Genomic DNA, 23,053 nt, shown 5'->3' with positions numbered 1-23,053 from the left:
AGCTTCCATGGCAGAGTGGTTCTCCCTGATCCTATCTAACATTCTCATAATATCATGATGGCTTGATATCGTTCATTTAATAAACTAATAACTGAGAGCCAGCGCGGTGTAGTGGTTAGAGTGTTGGACTAGGACCTGGGAGACCTAGGTTCAAATCCCTACTGTGCCATGGAAGGTCTCTGGGTGACCTTGGGCCAGTCATACACTCAGCCTGGACTACCTCACAGGGTTGTTGTGAGAATAAAATGAAGTGGAAGAGTATTATGTAAGCTACTGTGGGTCTGCATTAGTATAAATGAAGTGGTGTATAAATGAAGTAAATAAAATATCTGAGTGGGGTTTAAAAAACTGAATTTCAGGACAACTGGGTTCTAACATATGGAGAAAAGTGGAGAGAATGGTTTTCTGGATGGAGGCAGCTCTGAGCCTGGACTTGGGTTCAGTTCTTGACTCTGGGAACTGGGGGAATTGGAGCAATATAGTGGCTAGGACAGAAGACTCTGGAACCAGCATTTCTAGGTAGGGGTTCTACCTCCTCTCAGAGGGCCTGTGCTGGATTAGGGCAGAGAGACTGGCAACAGAGACTCCTTTGAGCCATGATCCAACAAAGGAAAATAATAATGAAAAGGAACAAAGAGATCTGTGGTATTTCAAGCAAGGGCTAACAGATTACAGTGTCAAAAGCTTGTGTAGGTTGTAGCCCCCTTGGTCAGGTGCATGCATATAGTTTTATCCTTTGTTGGCAGCTAGAGACATGGATACAGAGAAAAAATATTAATTTGGCTATAGTGGAGCCAATGCGCCATGGAATGCAAGAATGGTTGCTGGTCTATGACATTTATATGCAGATTTTAAAGGCGTACAAAATAAGAATGGAGGGATCCCATTTACAGCAGCGGTAACTGGTGATAATAGGGCTATCTTCTGCTAATATATCATCTGTCGTGGGAAAGAAACCAAAATCGTGAACCGTGACTGAATTCCAAAATGAATAGAATTTGCTGATAAATTTTAATTAGGAACTCCTTGCTGAAGCTTTTCCTGGAAGTTACTTTTAAAAAGAACGTTGATGACTTTTAGGTCAACACCAAAGTTATTCCCCAGAGTTGTTCCCCCACTGACTTCTGAATACTGGCTACTTTTGCTATGCTAGGATCCATTTATTCTCTGATACAGAACGGACTTATTTGTCCCAGCAGAAGGGACATTGTTGGCAGCTGAGCATATATATTATGTTGGGGGATGAGATGGTGAATGACCACCTGATGGTATGGCTGATATGATTAGGTCCTGTCATAGTGTTGCCTGGTGGGGTAAAAATATTACCACAATAGGATGTGTTGTTCAGAAGCAGCCTACCACGCTCTTAGGAAAACAATTGTGTAATGGTAGCAATGTGGTTGCGTACGTCTACCTTGAGTGGGTATTGCAACAGACAGAGTTGGCATCCAGTGTGTGGCTGGATCTAGTCCCTAAATTTATGCCGGATTTAAGTAGTCTGTATTTGCTGCTCAATAGTAGCCGTTTTTAGTACAAGAATGGTCTGTAAGCAAGAACAGGCCTACCCTCTCCGTCCCTCAGGCCCGTGAGAGAGAATAGTTGTGATTCTTGTTTCACAGAGGCCTGGAGTGGGTGGGTTGGTAGTGACAGAGCAAGTTGGACTCACCTCAGACAGCCACCATATCATAAAATAGCTACTCAGGAACAACAATAACTGTCCTACCAGAGACATAAACAAAGAGACTTGGCTTTGTTGCTGAACCTTGGTCCAGTTTCCTAATCTTAATAATGCCTGGGAGCCAGAATTGCAGGGATTCAGTCTAAGGTTGCAACTTGCATGCCAACACGAGCTTGGAAAATTCCTGGAGATTTGGGGCTGGAGCCTGGGGAGGGCAGAGTTTGAGGAGAGCAGGGCCCTCAGCAGGGATTTGATACCATTGAATCTGCCTTCTGAAGCTACCATTTTCTCCAGGGGAATTGATCTCTTAGCCTGGAGATCAGTTGTAATGCAGGAAGAACTCCAGGCCCCTCCTGGAGGTTGGTAACCCTAGTTCAGTCTCAGCCTTTGGCAGGGGGTTAAAGTCCATGGGTAACAGTAGTGCATTGCTTGGATGACGACTAGGACTTGTTCACTCTGTGTCTTGAAAGCACTCCACATCAATTCTGGCTCTTTCATCCAGGCTCAGGGTTAGCACAGTAGCCCTGCTCTGACTTGTCTCAATGACTCAGGGAAGGGGCAGGCTGAGCCCTTGGCCCACCCACCCCCACCCCCATAGCTGTCTCTACATGCACTGCATGTGTAATGGGTTGGAGCAGAGGAGCAGCACCTGCCTGGGCTGCAGGGCAAATGCCAGCTGTGCAGAAGGCCATGAATAAGTACAAATCCAGCGTGGGGCAAGCATGCAGCCTTACCCCGAGCCAGACCTCTCGCCTTCCTGTGCAACTCTTTTGCCACTGCAGACAGGGTTCAGCTCTAGAAAAACGTCAGTTGGTGAAAGAGAGAAGAGAACACTGCTGAGCACATATATAGTCTATTCACCTTGCCAGCTTTTCCAGTGTGCTGTCCTTCTCTAGAACGGTGGGATAAGAGATGCCATGGCCTCTGTCCGTGCTTTTTAAAATTCCCTTCCCCCACCCTGAAGCCAAACATCTGGTGGTTTAGCACTGTACGCAAATGTTGGGTGGGGGGCAGAAAGATAGGGGTCCTCTGAGTTCTCTCTGCTCAAGGAATTTTAGAGCTGCTTTAATGTCCTGGGTGGTGGGATAAAACTAATACTTTGTTGTTGTCATTGTTCCTTTCTGTAACTTAAAAAACTCAAGCACTTCTTATCCCTGCCCGAACCCATAGTCTCCACGCTTGTTTACTGTCTTTGGAGAGAAACCAGGAGTTCTGGCTCTCCGTTACTGCTCTTCAGGCTTTAGACTCTCTCCTCTAAAAACAGGATAAGAGGACCCATTGTCCTAGGGTCCGGTCCATATTCTCAAGGCTTGAAAGAGACAAAGGGGTTGCCCCTTTTCCCCCTGGGGCATGGTTTCTGCCTTTAGTAGCTGTGTGACACTTAAAAATTCAGCAGGTGAAATTTTTTCTTGGCATTGGAGATGTTGTAATGAGAAAAATTTTACCTTGCAGAACCTCTTAAAATGGGAGGTGAGAGTGGGGGTAGTTGGCTACTATGGTTGGGTTCCTTGGAGATAGGAATTCAAAGGAAACTACTAAGAAACCGGGGGGGGGGAATGAGTACATTAGGGCTTGGGTTGCCAACTCTGGGATGAGAAATTCCTGGAGATTTGGTATGTAACTTGGTAGTGGGGGGCACCTCAGTGGGGTGTAATGCCATAAAGGCTACCCTCCAAAGTAGTCATTTTCCCCATGGGAACTGATCTCTGTAGCCTGGAAACCAGTTGTAATTTGGGGAGATCTCCAGGACCCTACCTGGAGGTTGGCAGCCATAACTGAGTTAGGGCTAGGACTGCCAGTGCCCATCACCCTAAACTCTGAAACTCATTGGGCATGGCCTGATGATATCAAGGGTGGGGGTCCAGTGATATCATGGGGTAGATCTGGTGATATCACATTGAAAAGTTGTATTAATAGCAGTACTTGCATATCCCACTTGGTATATACCACAAGTTATCTATGTGTAATCACAATCATGTGGTTTTGAAGAAATGTGTTGTTTACCAGAGTAAAAAATAAAAATAAAACCTGGAAATCAACTATGCGCTAAATTTAAATGTACTTGGGAGGCAACAATTGGAGCTAAAAGCTCATCTCCAATTTACATGTGAATTAATTATCAAGTAGGCATGCATAGATGTCTTAGAAGCCGCATATCTGCAGTATTGCATATCATTAGCTATCCAGGAAAAAGTTGTTTGCTTATGAGTATATTATGAGACCTTTGCTGATTCAGTTAGCATACTTGCATTCTTCTCTCTGGTCATGTTACAGGGTAGAAGACAAGGTTGGGAAAGATGGGGTGGTTAGGTGTGAGAGAGAACAATTAATTGATGTTTTAATTACTAAAAAATGAGAATCCTAGTAGCTACACTTGCCTACAAATCTGTTCCTTCAACCTAGAAATTGCCAGGTAGATAAGAGTATTGTACACGTGCATAGATTTTATATTCCCAGCATTCCGAGAATTAGTTATCCTTGGCACGATTTATTTAGATGCTTCTAAAGTAGAATTGCCAACTTTTTAAACTCGTCTTTCTAGCTGTTCCTTTAATATCATTTTACTGTATAACAATTATCAAGTGATGTCATGAAAAGCTTCAACTGCAGATTTTGCATAACAAACCTCTCTTGAAAGGACAGGACATTTTCTCCCCTGGCCAATTGACAACTTTATGCAAAAGCCCATATTTCTCTGTAGTGAGAGATGATGTGTCTTAAGATTTCCCTCAGCCCTTTGGCCCTCTATAGTAAAATAACTTATTTTTCTGTTGGGAAAGGTTGTAGAGTTAAACCTGCCTGCACATTATGCCGTTTCAGTTCTTTAGCCATGATCCCAGGTTTGGGGTGGGGTGAGATAAGGACAGGAACTTGACATTAGTAAATAAAAGGCACTCTACACATTCTTTTTACACATGTAAGTTATAGTAAGGTGGTTTGCAGTTAATTTTTAAAAACAAATCCCAGGCTGAGTTGCCCTAGGCATTCTCTCATGCCCACCTTCCCATAATACCACCCACTCCTGAGGCAAATACCCCACTGCAAACAGAGGAGACAGCCTCCAAATAGCATAAAGTTCACTCCAGTTTCATGTCCAATATTCTCACTTTTCACTGTGGACATTAAAAAGGAGAGAAACAAATGAAAAGGGAGCAAAGGACCCAGGGAGAAAAAAGATGATGGAATAGATGTGAATGAATTTGGTGAGGAAGGGGTTAGGTTCAGTCTTCTGGCAGCTCTCTCTCCATCCCCTGAAAACCTTCAACTGTCAATTTCCACATGTTAAACCTTGATAAAAGCAACAGAACAATTTTTTTCAGGACTGTTTATTTATTTTATTTATTATTCGATTTATAAACCACCCATCCTCAGGGGCTCTGGGCAGTGAACAACAGTTAAAATCAATAAAAACAAGAAAACAATTCTAAAATCAACATACAATGAACAACAATAAAATAAATTAACCAAATACATTAAGGTGTTGGCAACCCTAGCCGCCACCACCAAATACCATAACATATGACTGGGAGTACTTGGTGGCTGTGGCCCTGACCTGGATGGCTTAGGCTAGCCGAATGTGTTAGATCTTTGAAACTAAGCAGGGTCAGCCCTGGTTAGTACTTCGAAGGGAGATCACTAAGCAAGTCCAGGGATGCTACACAGAGGCAGGCAATGGCAAACCTCCTCTGTTTGTCTCTCACCTTGAAAACTCCATATAGGGTCATATAGTTGGCCACTTGACGGCACCTTGTGAATACACACTTGGTGGCTGCACTGGGCCTGTGGGAAATTGTTTACTTTATTTACCTCATTATCCTCATTGTACCCCATTTTCTCCCTAGTGTGGCATCAAAGTAGTTTACAAGATTCTCTCTTCCTCTATTTTATCCTCACAACAAAAATTCTGTGAAGTAGATTGGGTGTGTGTATGTGTGTGTGTGACTGGCCCAAGATCTCCCAGCAAGTTTCTGTGACAGAGGGGAGATTCAAACAGAAGTTTCTTACATTTTACGCTCACACAACCTCTACACTACACTGGCTCTCATTTGTTTCTTTGGTCGTTATGCTCATTTGGTGGGGCATCATTCCTTTTGCCTTTTAGAAAGGTGGTAAAAACAGCATTTTCTCATCAGTCCTGTGATTTCTTTCAGTTGATATAGGTTAGATATTTCTGCTTGCTGTATGATCATTGCTGAGGCAATGTGAATAATACTGCTGGGGATTTTTGATACTTTTGCAGCTTGTTTGTAGTTTTGTTCTTTTTATTACTCATGCTCTGTGATTCTCCCCCCCCCCCCCCCATTTCCTACTCTTTTTAAACTACATGCTGTCAGTCAGGTTCTGGAGTTTATTGTAAACTTCTTTGGGAGGTTTGTTTTTAATGTAACTGAAACACAGGGTAAAAAATAGTTACCAACTGTCCTGGGGGGAAATGTCATGTTCCTTAATGTGTGGGAATGGATAGCTGAAGCTTTTCCTGGCATGGAGGTAACTAACATTAACTAGTAACTAATATTCCAAATAATATCTCATTAATCCTCTATTATAGGAACATGACCTTTTTCCTCTAGGCCAGATAGAAACCCTTGTAAAAATATTTTAATAAATAAACATTAGGGTTGTCAGCCACCAAATAATTTGAGTAGATTGAGCGCCTGCTTTTAACCGATTAACTGATTTAAATAAATGTGCATATTGCTAAAACCTGTTAGTGCGCGAGCATTGTGAAGAAGCGTATTTTGAAGATGCATGCGTGAACTTATTATTTAACAGACAAATGCTAAATGACTCACTGTTAGAAGAAAAGGCTTCCTTTAATACTCTGTTTTTCAATTCCCTGTAACGGTAATGCGTCAGACCCAAAATAGCTTCAGGAAATAAACCCACCTGAACTTTTAACTCTTTAGTATACTGATTAAAATAGGCCCCCTTGCAATTAATCAACACAAACTGTCACTGATTGGACCAATTGATGCCTACATTTCAGCTAAGAGCAGTTTTTTATCTTTAATGAAGATAATTTAGAGGAAGAAATATGGCTATTTCAGACGTGGAGCATAGGTGTGCATATTCTTGTTCTCATTGTTCATGACCTTAAGGTTTTTGTTGTCATGAATGTGAAAGTTCTCCTCCAGAAGGCATGGCTTCTCTTGTAATAAAAACAGTGTGTGTGGTGCTTCTGCATTTTTATAACACAAAATTTGTTGACACTGTGCAGGAAATTAAAAAACCAGCCAACCACTGCATGTAGATATAAAACGGTGGTCTTCAGAAAACATGTATCAGTTTATTGAATGCTTAATGTCCTATGATGAAATGTGAATGGGGTTGGATCAGGGAAGTGAGTGAGGAAACAAGAGTATAAGACCTCTTTAAAATGGAGTACACACTGCCACACTTGCCCTTCTGTGTATATCATTGCTACCTATTTATGACTCATTTTATTCCTTCCTCATGTACATTGTGAGAAAGCAGCAGAAGTCATATGAACATAAGCAAACCATGTTAGGTACTTATTCCAGAAGGGAGGAGTGTTTTCCTTGAGAACATGCACATTTTAGAAACGAGTATATCATGCTGTGCCACCCTCAATCCCTGACTCAGTGAATTTCTCAGATTCAGGCTGACCTTTCAGTTCTAACAAAAAAAAGTGTATATTTTCGAACATTCTGTTTTCTTCTTCAAGTGATTAGAATGTTTATGAAATTATCTAACATCACTGCAGCTCAGCCAATGGCTGTTGGAAGCTTGCAAGAGAAAGACAATGTTTGGGCGCTTATAAAGTGAGTGCATGCTGCAGGAGTGATAAGGGCTCAACCTGGTTTATTAGGAAGTGGGGAATCTTTTGTAGAGAAGGATAGACATGCCTAAGTTAAAAAGCAAAAAAAGGTGGCGTTTTCCTCACTGGAGTTTCACTTCAGTGACAAACATATGAAGCTGTCAATAATATCTTTATACCGAGTCAGATGAGTGGCCTTTCAAGTTCAGTATTGTTTCCCTTTAATAGCAGCAGCTCCCAGAGTCTTGGGCAGAACAAGGTCTTTCAGAACACATGGTATGTAAGATCCTTTCGTGGAAGATCTTTGGGACTGAACCTGAGACCTTCAGAATGCAAAGCATACGGTCTGCTGCTGAGCCATGGCACTCTCGTGCATGCTAGACTGATGCCATTCCTTCCTCACTTGTGTGCAATGGATTCTGTCTTGCAGATGAGCGAGAGGCTGTGCAGAAGAAAACCTTCACCAAATGGGTCAACTCTCATCTGGCCCGAGTCACTTGCCGGATCAGTGACCTCTATAGTGACTTGCGGGATGGACGGATGCTGCTGCGCTTGCTGGAGGTGCTCTCGGGAGAGCAGCTAGTAAGTGGCTGAAATGGGAACATCACGGGGACATGGGTGGGAGGGGACAACATACTGAACTAATGTGAATCTGTAGGGAAAATATTGACTGTGTAGGAAAAATAAATCGATAATAATGTAAAAGATTAACTTGCTATATTCAGTTTACACCATCTTTCTTCTTTTTTTTTAACTTCTAACATCTGTTAAAGGAAATTTAAAAATCCAAACAGAAAGAGAAACATTTTTGCAAGCAGATTAGGAAAAGTTGCTTGAAAACTGATTCTCCCCACATCCCTTTGCACACTGCAGCCAACCCCAGAGCTGAGATAGAGGAAAAAGTAATGATAGGCATTGAGTGAGATAAGAATTGCACAAATAACCCACAGATAAGACTGCCAACAGGCTTGGAGAAAAATGTCCATTTAATAGAGGCTTAATGAGATGTTATTTAGCTCTGTGCCATGAAATGCTTCAACTGGCCCATTTCCCCATGTTAAACCTAGTTTAAAAGGACAGGATATTTTTCTCCAGGCCTGTTGGCAACCCTACCCACAAGGCTTTGTCCGTGGCCCAATTTTTGCATCACCAGTTGGTGGAGATTTTTAGCTTTACATACCTGGCCCCTAGAAGCCCCTGTTCTCCGAAACTGAAGACCACATCTCCCTGTGCAAAAGCTACCTCCAACAGAAGGGAACCTCTTCTACCAAAGCCCCCAGAAGCATTGAAAATAAAACATGCAGCTGAAAGACCTGTATCACTCTTTAAAGGTAATTAAAAAACTAATTTATGCTTAGAGTGTTCATCTCAGTGGCATGTATCCTGCCACTGCAATGAGCTATATTTTAAGCCTTCCTCTAGCCTGAAGAGTTTCCTGCAACTTAAGTGGCCATTTCTCCTACAGAAGAGCCACTTAACTTAGAGGAAGGCTCCTTGGGCTGGAAGAATTTCCTCCAGCCTAAGGTGGAATGCATACCAATTTTTTTCAGAAAGCAGTCCTAAGGTCTATTCGATAGGGTTTATCCCCAGGAAAGCGTTCTTAGGGTTGCACTACATGTAGTCTAAGGATGCAAGGATATGAGTTGTTAAGTCAGGTTGGGAAATGTAAATAAGTAATGGCACACTATTTCTAGTGGTGTGTGTTTGTGTGTGTGTATGTGGAGAGAGAGAGAGTTACCGTGCTAAGAGGCTTACACACATGCACAACCACAAATGCATTGTGGTTCAATGCAGTTCTTCCTTAGGCCTCGTCCTGTTGCTCTCCAAGCCATCATCCACATACATCCATTATCCTGCTGATGTGTCTCCAGTCCTTCCCCTCACACTGTCTGTGCTGCACTTGTTTCCTCTTCCAGATGTTTGTGGACTCTGTTCAGAATTTCTCATGGCTTTGGGGGATTGAGGAGTGATTCCCTCAACAAGCATGCTAATTTTCAGCATTTTAAGTTGTGTGGAAATACATGAACAACTATGGTACCCTTGTGAATGAGCCAGTAAGTGAAACCTAAGGTCTGTCTGTCTCTAGAGAGAGAGATTTAAAGAGAGAGATCTACCTACTATCTATATCTACCTGACATCTATAGTTATCGAATTATGTGATAATAGGAAAGAGCAAGAGCCTAGTAGCACCTATAAGACTAACAAAATTTGTGGAAGGGGATAGGCTTTCATGAGTCACAGCTCACTTCTGAAGAAGTACCCTACCCCAAAAGCTCATAACCTACCACAAATTTTGTTAGTCTTATAGGTGCTATTGGACTCTTGCTCTTTCCTGCTGCTACAGAGAAACACGACTATCTATCTTAATTATGCGATGAATGCTAGTGGTATAATGATGATAGTGACAAGAGAGACAAAAATTATTTTCCCTTTCTCATAATACTAAAACTCTGGATGTGCATCAGATCAAAGAAAGTGCTTCTTTGCACAATGCTTAATTAACACGTGGAATGCACTCTCGTGGACTGAGGCAATGGCTGTTCTGTCTCTTACCTGCGCGCACATACAGTAAAATGGGATAACAGGGTGAAATGATGCAATTCTGGACTATACTGCTTCAGGTGGCAGACTCTGGTTTTTAAATGCTACCCAATGTAAAAAGAATAAAACCACCCGGAAAGTAAACAATCAGCACATCAGCAAAAAAGAGATGCTAACATTTTCTTCATAATGTGTTCACTTACAAAGGACCTTTTTATGGGAACTGAGGTTATTAAAAATGTGATACCTTGCTTATACTCTGAAGGGGTACTGTCCACTCAACTGCTTCATTCTATTGCAGGTATAAATTAGGCCCAAGATGGCTTTAAAGGATGCAGTAGTGGTTAGCCATGATAGTTAAATGGGATAACTCAGATTACTAAATGTTGAGGGCATACAAACAGGGTAGAAATCCCCTACATGTTGGGAGCTTCTGAGAAGAACTGGTTTGACTGCTGTCAGAAACAGGGTATTGATATGTTGTTTTATGTTGATACAGCAAGGCAATTCTAAAGTTGTTACACTGGGCAGGATATGGAATAGGAAAAGCCTTTTCATAGCATTGAACTCTTCTTTTGTGCTTTCAGCCCACATCTGTTTGTTTTGAGGCTACACATGCTAGCTTTTATTCACAGATGTCATGCTTTGCAGGCTGGGGATAAATCCATGCTGAACAAAACATCAAATAAAATAGGCAGTTTGAGAGCTCTCTATTAACAATCCATTCTGGATGCTGGCTGTTGATCATACTTGAGTGTGAGTGTTTGCAACTGGATTTTATATGCATATAAAATCCAGTCCCTTCTGTCAGCACTGTAGAGTTGGGGTAGGCAAAATTTTGGGCCCAAGTTCCAAAAAAAGCATCATCTACTTGTGAGCAAGCAAAATGGGTGATGGGGATGAGGATGGTATTTGCCAACATGCTTGGAATAAGCCAAACCCAGCCATGCTGCCAGCATCTTGGGGATTTCCTTGGCTGGTGGCTGGGCAGGTCTGGGAGGCGATGATGGGCATAAGCCATGCCTCTTGCCTTCTGCATTTTCTCATTTTCTTGGGCAGAGCTCTGGTGAGCCAGCACAAATGCTCAGGTTTTCTGCCATTGGCATGTGTGCTGGGGGCTGTCTACTCCTTCTCTAGAGAATCTAGGACGGGGCTTTGCAGGGAAGAATCAGCTGAGGCCGAATGCACCCCTTGATTTTTGCTTATGTGAGCAAGTGGATTTTGCTTTCTCTTGCTGGGCTCATGGAGGCATTATGATTTCAGTAAACATCTCTTCCCCCAGCAAAGGAGTGCCATAACCAATTTCTGGGCAGGGAGTTCTCTTCGTCTTCCTTCAAGGCTTGGAGGCTATAGTTGTTCTGGGGTAACAGGAAGCAGACTGAGGTTTAGCAAAGCAGGCTTGGTCCCATCAGTCCCTTGTTCCACCTGTAACAATAATGGATGGGAGGTTCATGATGGGTGGAAGGAAGGCTCCCACTACCTCAGCATTCTATGGATCACTGAGACCGTTCCCTTTGGAACAGTCAAAGCAAGAGGTGGAATGGAATCAGGCCCTCTTTTTTGCCGCAAGAGTAGATGTGTGGGGTGGGAGGGGGTCGATGAAAGAACTAGAACTTGCCATTCATCCCCTTGTCCTGCCTGTTTCATGATAGGCATTGACCTATTCTATAACGTCTGTCTGTCTGTCATCTTTTTCTTCTCTTGTTCTTGGACCTGAATCTTGAACAATAAGGCTAAAAGAAAACTTACATAGAACCTATGTCTAAAAACACCTCTTTAACACTTCTTTGCGGCCTCTAGAAATCGAGCAACAAAATAAGTTGGTCTAAGAGGAATTGAACCATTTGCTGTGATGTCGCTAAAGGGAACATATTCCATTTATCGAAACAAGGCATAATCTGTTTTAGCCTAAACTGGAGCACATAAGGGGACTGTCTGTCTATTTGTCTCTCTGTTGATTTTTATCCAACCATTCCTCCAACAAGCTCAGGGCAGTATGCATTTTTTAAATTTTATTTTACTTCATTTATACTCTGTCCCCAATGGGGACCTAGGCTGAGCATTTGTGACTGGCCCAAGATTACCCAGCCAGCTTCCATAGCAGAGTGCGAAATCAATCCTTGGTTGCTCAGATCCTTATCTGTCATTCTAGCCACCACACTACATGCTCTCTACACATCGGGTTGCCAGCTCCCTCTGTCCTCTCAGTGGGAGAATAGGGCCTGGAACTTACTCTTGCACGCACGCTAACACGTGCGCACACTCTGGTGGTGGCACGATGACATCACTTCCAGAAGTGATGTCACCACGCCACGTGCGTGGTGACGTCACTTATGTAAGTGACGTCGTTGCGACTGCTGCGGGAGTGGTCCTGTGCTCCGATTTGGCCAGTTTGGGGCCAAATTGGAGTACAGGGATGCTCCTGCAGCCAGCGCGAGGGGTGGGGTGCATGCCAGTGGCGGGCATGCTCCGGGAGGGAGTTTGCCCCCTCCCGCTGATTGCTCAGCGATTGGCGGTTAAAGGGGAAAATCCCCAGGAGTTTGCCCACCACCAGCGGGTACCTGGTAACCCTGTCTACACATAGTTCCTTCCTCCTCTCCTTTTTATCTTCACAACAGCTCTGTGAGGAAAGTTAGACTGAGAGACAGAAATTGGCCCCAGGTTACCCAATGAACTTTATGGCTGAGAAGAGTTGAATGAGTCCTGTACTCAGGCCCTAGTCCTGGGCCGATTCCAGATGGCCAGAAATTGCGGTTTTTCTGCGGAAATAATCGCTTACCGGCCACACGTTCAGTTTCGTCTCCATCCGCTTTGTCTCGCAGTGTGCCGTGCCGTCCCGCTTCCGGATGTTCGCACGGCCAACTGAGGTACCCGGGATTGGTTGTTTCCTCCCCGTCACAGTTGATGTCGGCGGCCTTCATTGGTTTGCATTTCAGTGTTTTTTAAAAAAAAAATTACGTGTTTTGCGCAAATGCGCAAATGCGCAAATGTGCAGGTATGCGAATACGCAGCATCAACATTTGTGCATTTGTGCAAACGTGCAACTGCGCAAATGGCGCCCGGTTTAAAAAAAAATTAAGGGAATATTGTTGCCGGTCAGCCGGCAAAGGAAGGAGGGAAAGGGGAGGGTCTCTCCACGGCGACAAAGCATCCAGAAGTGTGCAAACCCGCAATACGGCGTTCACACCGTCCGCTTCTGGAGCGCAACACAGCGCCGTGAACCAGAGGTAAGCAGGGACGGGACATTACGGGGTTTTACGAGTGAGGTCACTGGAAAAGCGAAAGCACTCACTTTATTTGTGCCCGTCTGGAATCGGCCCTGTACTCTGATCAGTACCTCACATTGGCCTTAATTACTGGCATTATCTCCTATTGACTACATAAAACATGAAGCTAACGTTCTCTTATAGGCTATGCAGAGGGACTCCTGTTTGATTCCTAGTGACCTAATTCTCAGTGGCTGGGGGGTGCTAGCTGCTAGGGGCTGAGGAAGACAGAGGGCAGCCCTCACCCTATGATGTTTCTGAATACCTATTTGTATTCTCCCATATATGTGAATTGGTTTTATTCACTTCTATGACAAAAGATCTATGGTATCCTTTGGGGACACTATTACAGTGGTGGGGTTGGCTGAATCTTGTCCTACTAACTTCAAGTGGCCTGGCCCTCTTTGACACAGGCCTCATAGAAGATGCTTTATGTCTCTCTGCACTAGGGTTGTCAGATCCAGGCTGGGAAATTCCTGGAAATGTTGGGGGTGGAGCATGGAGAGTGTGTGGTTTGGGGAGGGGAGGGACCTCAGTGGGGTATAATGCCATAGATTTCACCCTTCAAGGAAGCCATTTTTCTAGGGGAACTGATCTCTATGGCCTGGAGATCAGTTGTAATTTCGGGAGATCTCCAGCCACCACCTGGAGGCTGGCAACCCTACTCTACACACACAACCCCACACCTCATCACAATGAGTATTTCTAATATCATTCACATGTAAAGAAACAATTCCATGGATTATTTTATTAGCCACACAGTACAGATAATTTCTTCAAATGTACAGTCTGTATTCAAATGAAAACTTGGTTGAAATATATATGCAGATCCATAGCCCGAGCACTTATAAATTGGCTAATTAGGATGAGAACCTTCAATTGTGAACACAAATAATGTACCCAGAAACTGTAATTATCTCAGCTAAGTGATTTAACTGCATAGGTTCACAACTGTGGTAAATTCCCACCATGTTATCTAAGAAGAATGTATTTGTGGAATTAACAGAGACTCTTGGAATTGTATATTTCATACAAATGAATCCAATCAGGGACTTTTGTAGCACAGTGTGGTGATGACGGTTGTCTTGATACCCTGGTTTCCGTGTTTGTGCCACGTCTCTTTTAGCTGATCCAGGCTAGGCCAAGCTCAGCCTCCCCCATTATAGAGAGCCAAACACCTGTTCCCAGAATTCCACACTTTGCCTCCCTCGCAACAGAGAGGGGAACAGCCCATTCCCAGCCCAAGCAAGGCGGTTTTTCCGGTTCCCAGGCAGGCTGGCAGTAAGATCCACCCTGCCTGGCAGCTTGGCAGGTGCTGCTGCCGAGGTTGCTGAGTTTTCTAGTTTAGCACATAGAGATGCTGAAATGTGCTTGGTGATGCTTAGAGGCCCTGAGGGGCAGTGAAGGCTAGGCGCAGGACTAAGCATGGTCTTCTCAAGCCAGCCTTGTCAAGTCATCCTCTGTCAGAGAGGCCTTGAAAGGAAGAAAGAAAGAAAGAAAGAAAGAAAGAAAGAAAGAAAGAAAGAAAGAAAGAAAGAAAGAAAGAAAGAAAGAAAGAAAGAAAGAAAGAAATGCACTTGATCCTGTCATTTTAAAATGAGAGACAGCAACAAAATACTTTTAAAAGAGAGCCATTCTTCGTTCTGCCAACAACAAAAAGGGAGTTTCTAATGCAGTGTTCCCTTTGTAATGCTAAGACGAGAAAATTTGTTTTACTCGTATAACGTGTACATCTGCTCTGACAGAAGGAAAATAACTTTTCTGAGGCAATCCAGTGATTTCTGTAGCTGAACTGGAGTTTAACCCCATGTCGGTGTAACCCGTATGTCACCATTCTGATTTTCCTTGGAGAGCGACGTGGGGATCATCTTTGTCGTTGTATGAGGAGATTTTGGCCTGTTTTACAGATGCTCGTTTTATATGATTGTCCTCAGAACCTGAGAAGTGGCACACAAGCCTTTTAAATGACTACATTTGATGACTAATATCTTCCAGCATTTCCAGACTTGCAATGGCAAAATTGTTCAGCAAATGAAATACTGTTATTCCAAAGGACAAGATAGCAGGCGGGTGGGCCAGCCTGCCTCTTGCTTGAAGGTGCAGGATTTGTCCCCAGGCTGCTGACCACTGCCTTATATCATTGGGCTTTGCTTCCAGAGTGCAAAGCTTCCATTTAGAAAATGTATTTATTTAGAACATTTATCTTCCACCTCTGTGCAGTTCACAGTTCCTTACCCCGATGTTTTTGTGCAAGCTGAGATGTTGCAAGGGTACATTCATCGTGCGGTCCCCAATGTCCCAACCTACACGCCTTTTCCCAGCACTCGACTCCCCATTCTGGCTCCAGAGTTGCCAGCTTCCAGGCCTACGCTGCTTTTTCCCCCTGTAGTTGCTTCACTAAATAGCATCCTGGGATGACTCCACCCTTCCAACCATGGGATGTATTGTGCAGGTCGAGAGGAAATTCTTCTCATGGGCAGAGCCCTCTGTGCCTTAACTATCCCTCCCCTCCCTCCAGGTTTTTTAACCTCAATGACATGCAGACAAGCCCTTCCGGCAGTCTGTCTGGGAATGTGCTGTAGGAAGGGAGTTCCGTTACAAGTCCAACCAGCTTCTTGGCTGGCATGGCTCTGGCATGTGTGTTGATCTTCAGCATGCCAATTGCATCCAGAAACATAGGGCTCTGTGTGTGCGTCTGTGTGTGTGTGTGTAAAAGAGGAGGTGTCAAAAGCACTTGCCCATGAATGGGGAACGAAGAGGAACAGGAAAGGGCAAGGCATTTATGGGCTGAGGAGGAGTGGTCCATAACATAGCGAGTCCTGCCTGTGAGTCTTTGCAACTGACTCACTGGATGGCCTTAAGCAAGTGATTTTTCACTCAGCCTAAACCACCAATCTGTGAAATAGGAATAAGAATAATCTTAATGGCACCTATTAAGATTGTCCTGAGAGTAGGAAGCACTTTGAAAGCTCTGAAATTATTAGGAGCAAAACTTGGGAGTGGGAAATTCTTTATGAACCAGCATTCCCCAGAGATTAATGTCTATAAAAGAAGAGTGCTGAGTTCCCACTCTGACTGGATCTTTTATATACTAGATGCCATGGGAAATGCATTCTGCACATGCTCAGCAGCAGGGCTTTTTTCTGGGAAAAGAGGTGGTGGAACTCACTGGGTTGCCCTCGGAGAAAATGGTCACATGGCTGGTGGCCCCGCCCCCTGATCTCCAGACAGAGGGGAGTTTAGATTGCCCTCCGTGCCGCTGGCCACCAGCCATGTGACCATTTTCAACAGGTTCCGGAACTCCGTTTCACTGTGTTCCTGCTGAAAAAAAGCCCTGCTCAGGAGCATTTCACTCAGTCCAGGTTAGAGTTCCAAGGTTGAACCCTGGTTCAGATCAAGTCCTGACTTTTCTCTTTTGCTAGCCTAAACCAACCAAAGGCCGGATGCGCATACACTGCTTGGAGAACGTAGACAAAGCTTTGCAGTTTTTAAAGGAGCAGCGCGTCCATCTGGAGAACATGGGCTCCCATGACATTGTCGATGGCAACCACCGCCTCACACTGGGCCTCATCTGGACCATCATTCTCCGCTTCCAGGTACAATTCTGCACCACTTCTCTCCCCTCCTTCCTTTTTTGCCTTTCCCAAACAAATCCAGATGGCCTGTAGCCCACGCTCAGGTCTATGTGTATGCTCAGTAGCAGCGCAGATTGCAATAGCACATGTAGAATTCAGATTCTTGAGAACCATCTTTCATTTTAAAAAGCTCAAATTTCCGGACCTTCTTCCTGCAAAGATATGCCTGAAAATGATTGAATAAAACTCCTACCCACTGTGTTAAAATAAAACAGGAATCGAGTGATACCTCAAAATACTTATTTATTCATGCATAAGCATTTGTGAGTCAGAGCTCATTTCATAAGATGCATCTGATGCAGTAAAATAAAACATCAGTGGCACCTTAGAAGCTAACAAAATTTATTACAGCATAAACTTTCATGAGTCAGAGCTGACTTCATCCAATGCATTGAAGTGTTTAAGCAACTGGTGAAGTGAGCTCTGATTCAGGAAAGCTTATGCTGGAATAAATTTTGTTAGCTTTTAAGGTGCCGCTGGACTCCTGTTTTATTTTACCACACTAATACAGCTACCCATCTGGAATTATAACCTTTGAGTTGTTGCCTATCCCTTGACTAGCAAGGCCAGAATAAATTATGCAAAACAGGAGAGATTATGCAAATGAATATAAGTTATGTAGGCCTTAGCATTCTGCTCTTATCAGTGTAGAATTTTTGTATTTGCTCATTAGAATATTTATCCCCACCCTTCTCTTGTGAGTAAAGGTGGTTTATTACTCCAGAAATTAAAAACACAAAATAACAATAAAATGCCATTGAACCTCTCCCAAGAAAATCTGAACTGCTTGTGGGATTTTAGCTGTCTGTTTTGGAGGATCTGCCATCCTGCCCATATTCAGCTCTACTCCACTTCCCCCCATAGATTCAGGACATCAGTGTAGAGACAGAGGACAACAAAGAGAAGAAATCGGCCAAGGATGCCCTGCTGCTGTGGTGTCAGATGAAAACAGCTGGGTAAGAGGACACCTGGAGGAATGTGACCCAGTGGGTTAAAGGGCAGGAACAGATGCCCCTTGGGCTAAATCTCCTAAATGTGACATCACTCAAGTTCTTTTGTCCTGCTCTTCAGACTGCTGGAAACTAAATAGGGAGAGAAAAGGAAGCTAGGAAGCTCAGGCCGATAATGTTGGGCATTTTAAGGGAACATTGTAGAACCTTGGTGTTTGAGATGACTTTTTCAAAGGAGTTGTAGCTAAACTTGAGTGGGGGTTAACATCTATATGTATAAATATGGGTTAGTATTGAAGTTGCTGGTGTTTGGTTTTATTTTTAATTGTCCCCTGGGATATGCCCTTATTATGTGGCAGTTTTAAAACCTGAAATGTGTAAAAAAAATTCAAGCATGGCCTCTCTTCTTATTCCATCTTACAGGTACCCAAATGTGAATGTTCACAACTTCACCACCAGCTGGAGGGATGGCCTAGCTTTCAATGCAATAGTCCACAAACACAGGTCAGTCGGGGAGGGGAGTCAGAAAAGAGAAGGTAGCAACTTACTGAGGGGAGGGGGCTTCAGATGATGGAAACACCCAGCTGAAAACCCCCTTAGCTGCAAAAATATTGGAACTCTGGTTGGATACAGGGCCTGTATTTTGATCTGAGTAAAGGTTACAGGGGAGGGAAGGTGGCATGGTATAGCCTGATCTCGTGAAATCTCGGAAGCTAAGCAGGGTCGGTACTTGGGTGGGAGACCACCAAGGAAGACTCTGCAGAGGAAGGCAATGGCAAATCACTTCTGCTTCTCACTTGCCTTGAAAACACCTTGCTGGGGTTGCTATAAGTTGGTTGCAACTTGATGGCACATGTGTATGTAAGGGCTACAGGGCTGGCAAAGGGTTCTTTAAATCTTTCATGCTCAATATGAACAGCGAGAGGGAAGCTTGGGCAGATGCCTTCCTTTGGACATCTCTAGCTGCTCACTGCCATTTCCTTCCCTTTTGGCTCACTCCTCACTCTGTCTCCATACAAGCTTTTGACCTCCTCTTTGTCACTGGGTCTTTCTCATGTAGGTAGTAAGGTCTTCCTGGAGGGTGGGGGGAATCAATGCATTACACTAAATAAATGTTAAGTAATGTTGCAGCCCCTGTTCAACATCTAGAGACATTTTCTCTCAGGATAAGGGGATACAATCATGCTAGATCATCATGTAAAGTTGATTGGTGGCGGCAAACCACAGGGCAGATCAAAGAAGGCGTTTCATGCAATAATGCACGACTGACCTATGGAATTCATTGTTGCAGAAAGCCGTGATCAGTGTTAGTATCTTGTGCAAAGGATTAGATAGATTCCTGGAAGCTCAGTTCATCGTTGAATCTGGGTCATGATAGCTGCAAATAGAGCGTCCATGTTCAGAGGCAGGATACCATTGTGTTACCACTGTTAACAGATCCTAGGAATAAGCAAGAGGGTGGTGCTCTGTTTGTGAGCTTCTAGGCTCCTCTGGATGGCTACTGCCAGGGACAGAGAACTAGGCTAGACGGCCCTTCAGTTTGATTCAGAAGGGCAATTCTTACAGCTTTTTAAAATATGTATATATTGCTACTCTCTATAGGCCAGACCTGATAGACATTGACACCCTGAAGAAATGCAACGCGCATTATAACCTCCAGAATGCTTTCAACATTGCTGAAAAGGAGCTGGGCCTGACCAAGCTATTGGATCCTGAAGGTGGGCTTAACTGTGCAGGTGTAGGAGACCACTTGTGAGGGAAGGCGTTAACAAAACAACAACTGCATGGAAACTTAAGATGTGTCTTTGGTTGAATTTTAGCAATACACAAACCACTAAGTCACAGTACTGTGTGTGAGTGTCCTCTCTGGCCTCCACCACTTATGGAACTCCAACTTCTGGATTAAAGGGAAAATGAGAAGTTTATTGACTTATTCCAGATCCAATGTGAAGACCTTGCTTTCCCCTCACTTGGTGTTCTAGTTAAAAAGTTGAGTAATCTAACTAAATGTGAGAGAATAAGATCCAGGAATATTAAAGAAACATAAATCGTACTAGTTAAAGCTGTTCTGGATAAATGAGAATACATTACATTCCTATTCTATCTAAATTAAATCTAAGAATGAATTCAAGTCTTAAGTCTCCTACCCAAGAATATGCAAAAAAGGCACCTCACTGAATCCAGATCTGAGAAGTTCATACATCACAAAGCACTGAGAGCTTATATTTTGTGGGTGTGTGTAAAAAACATGTTTTCGGCTGAATTATTTCATTACAAAAGAGCAAGAGTCCAGTACCACCTATAAGACTAACAAAATTTGTGGTAGGGTATGAGCTTTTGTGAGTCACAGTTCACTCGTCATCTCACAAGAGCTGTGGCTTTAGCCGTGGCTCACCGAAGCTCGTACCCTACCACAAATTTTGTTACTCTTACAGGTGCTACTGGACTCTTGGTCTTTCCTACTGCTACAGACAGACTAACATGGCGGCCCGTCTTGATCTGTCTGTTTCATTATGTACTTTGTGAAACTGTGAGGCCTGCGTATTGATTGCTACTTGCAATGTCAACATTCTGTTTCTTGGGATTTATGCTGGTAGACAGACAGCAGTTCATGAGAAGTTATCAGGGCTGTTTCATGCTTACTGAAGAAACTTTTCAAGGATGTGAAGAGAATGGGAATGAAACTCGCTGTTTGGAGTTGTTGCAGGAAATCATAAACAGATTCAATGAGCCATTACTAATCCAGGCTAATTAGTATGCAAACTAATGAAGCAAGGCCTATAAAATATATATGTACATTCTGTATAACATGCATGGTTTACATTAATTTCCATTACACCAGGAAGAACAGGTTCCCTGTCTTTGCAGAAAAGAGGGGGAGAGCCATGCAGTGTAAGTCATGGTCCTTTTCCAAATGAATAGAAGGCAATCACAGCAATGATTTTGTGGGGACTGTTAGGCCAAGAGAGTGGTCAGAGTGACCTATGCTGTCGTTAACCCCTTTCCCCATCCAAGCTCAATATGAAGTGTAGAAATTCGATGTCCATCTAACAAACTAGGACTAACTTTCCATCTCTTTCTCCATTCATAAGAAAATAATAACATAATAACAAGAAGAGTCCTGTTGGATTAGAATAGTGATTCATTTTATTCAGGGCTTTTTTTCTAGGAAAAGAGGTGGTAGAACTCAGTGGTGGAACTCAGGACTGCACAATGACATCACTTTGGGTAAGCTGGAACAAGGGGGAGTTTTTTAAAGTTTAAATCGCCCTCTGCAAAAATGGTCACATGGCCGGTGGCCCCGCCCCCTGATCTCCAGACAGAGGAGATCTGTCTCCTCTGTTTAGAGGAGATCTGTCTCCTCTGTTTAGATTGCCGTCCATGCTGAGCGGCGCGGAGTGCAATCTAAACTCCCCTCTGTCTGGAAATCAGGGGGCGGGGCCATTGGCCATGTGACAATTTTCAAGAGGTGCCGGAACTCCGTTCCACTGTGTTCCAGCTAAAAAAAGCCCTGATTTTATTGCATTGTTTATTGCCTAATGCTGTAATCCAGTTTTATCACATTATTTATTGTATATATTATACTAATTTTATTGCATTAAAAATAGTTCTGTAATTCACTTTGAATCTCAGTGAAAAAGGCAAATGATAAATGAAGTACATAAATCTAGTTGTTGTTGTTATTTATAGCTCGCCTTTCTCACTGAGGTCCAAGGCAGATTACATAGCGCAAGGGAAATACAATATAATCAACAGCTAGGACATTCACTGAGCAAAGTACAATAATGAACAACAGTTAGGACATTCTGTGAAACAGATACCATATGGTATAGTAGCAGAAAATTTGAAAACAAGCATATCCCGTTTCACATAGCGGCCAGCCAATTGCCCTGAAGGGCCAATGAACAGGCCATGGATGCCAAGGGTTTCACATGATGTTATCTCCTAGTGCTGGAATTTGTATGTTTACTGCCTCTAAATGTAAAGGTTCCTTTTGGTCTTGTGACTTACAGCCGTTGATGGACCTATTCTCCATGAAAATGTCTAACTTCCTTTTAAAGCCATCTGAGCTTGTGGCCATCCCGCTACATCCATTGGCAGAGAATTCCTCAGCAGGATTACTTGTTGGGTGAAGAAGTACTTCATTCATCCTCTGATGCTTAATGTTGTTATCTGCCCTGAGCCTGCTCGCAGGGAGGGCGGAGTGCAAATATGATATAAATAAATAATAAAATAAATAAAATATTAAATGCTTGTGATCTTGCGCTCCTTCCTAGATGTGAACGTGGACCAGCCTGATGAGAAGTCCATCATTACTTACGTGGCTACCTACTACCACTATTTCTCCAAGATGAAAGCGCTTGCAGTAGAAGGGAAACGGATTGGGAAGGTACCACGAGGGCTGAAGCAGAACTAGGGGGGGGGAGGAGATAGTAGTGCTGGGTGAGAAAGGCAAAAATCCCCTTGATTCAAAAGACCCTGGGCATGTTATGATGACAGGAAGAGAGGCGGGAAGTTGGGGAGATGATATATCTAATTGGAATGACTGACGCTTTAAAAGTATGCAAATATTTATTGGTTTAGTACATTTTTTTCATGAAAAATGAATATTTAGGACCTAGATCAGTGGCATAGACTCTGGCACAACATCCCTTGTTTTGCCTTCCTCTGTTTTTTCCCATCAGCTCCCCCAGATCAACAGTTTTCAAGGTGGCTCCAAGCATAGCAACTTCTTTGGGCCTTCTCTGCTGTGTTTTCTTCCTTGCTCTTGCTGCCTGAAACTCCACTGTGCCACCTAGGGCTGGGTAGCTCAGAGATACTGGAGTATAAGAGCAGAGGGTGGGTGTGTCTGGAAAGGGGTTGGACGTCTCTGCCAGCAGCTCCTTTCCCAAGATCCCAAACAGTCTGAATGACACAGGCTTCTGCTCCAGGTGCTAGACTATGCCATTGAGGCAGACAAGCTGATAGAGAAGTATGAGACGCTGGCTTCCGACCTTCTGCAGTGGATCGAGCAGACCATCCTGACGCTGAATGACAGAAAGCTGGCCAATTGCTTGAGTGGAGTGCAGAACCAGTTGCAGGCCTTTAACACCTACCGTACTGTTGAGAAGCCCCCCAAGTAAGTGTCCTTCCTGGCTATAATTGTAAAGCAGTCTAGTTGTATGTAATGTTAGAAGTCAGGAATTCCTAGGGTTAGAGTGGGG

General features: G+C 43.6%; 1 protein-coding gene across 2 annotated transcripts in view; it reads left to right on the top strand.

The window, feature by feature from the left end:
* SPTBN2 (spectrin beta, non-erythrocytic 2) overlaps positions 1-23,053 on the top strand; it is an 81,933-nt gene that overhangs the window by 17,506 nt on the left and 41,374 nt on the right. For both annotated transcript variants that reach the window (XM_054990094.1, XM_054990084.1), the window contains 7 exons: positions 7,888-8,039; positions 16,687-16,860; positions 17,764-17,855; positions 18,273-18,353; positions 19,452-19,567; positions 22,127-22,239; positions 22,781-22,968. In XM_054990094.1, the coding sequence (XP_054846069.1) occupies positions 7,888-8,039; positions 16,687-16,860; positions 17,764-17,855; positions 18,273-18,353; positions 19,452-19,567; positions 22,127-22,239; positions 22,781-22,968 (916 nt within the window). The remainder of the gene's footprint in view (positions 1-7,887; positions 8,040-16,686; positions 16,861-17,763; positions 17,856-18,272; positions 18,354-19,451; positions 19,568-22,126; positions 22,240-22,780; positions 22,969-23,053) is intronic.

The sequence above is a fragment of the Eublepharis macularius genome, chromosome 1 (assembly GCF_028583425.1).
Source record: "Eublepharis macularius isolate TG4126 chromosome 1, MPM_Emac_v1.0, whole genome shotgun sequence".
Lineage (NCBI taxonomy): Eukaryota > Metazoa > Chordata > Lepidosauria > Squamata > Eublepharidae > Eublepharis > Eublepharis macularius.
This window is presented reverse-complemented; position numbering and strand designations above follow the sequence as displayed.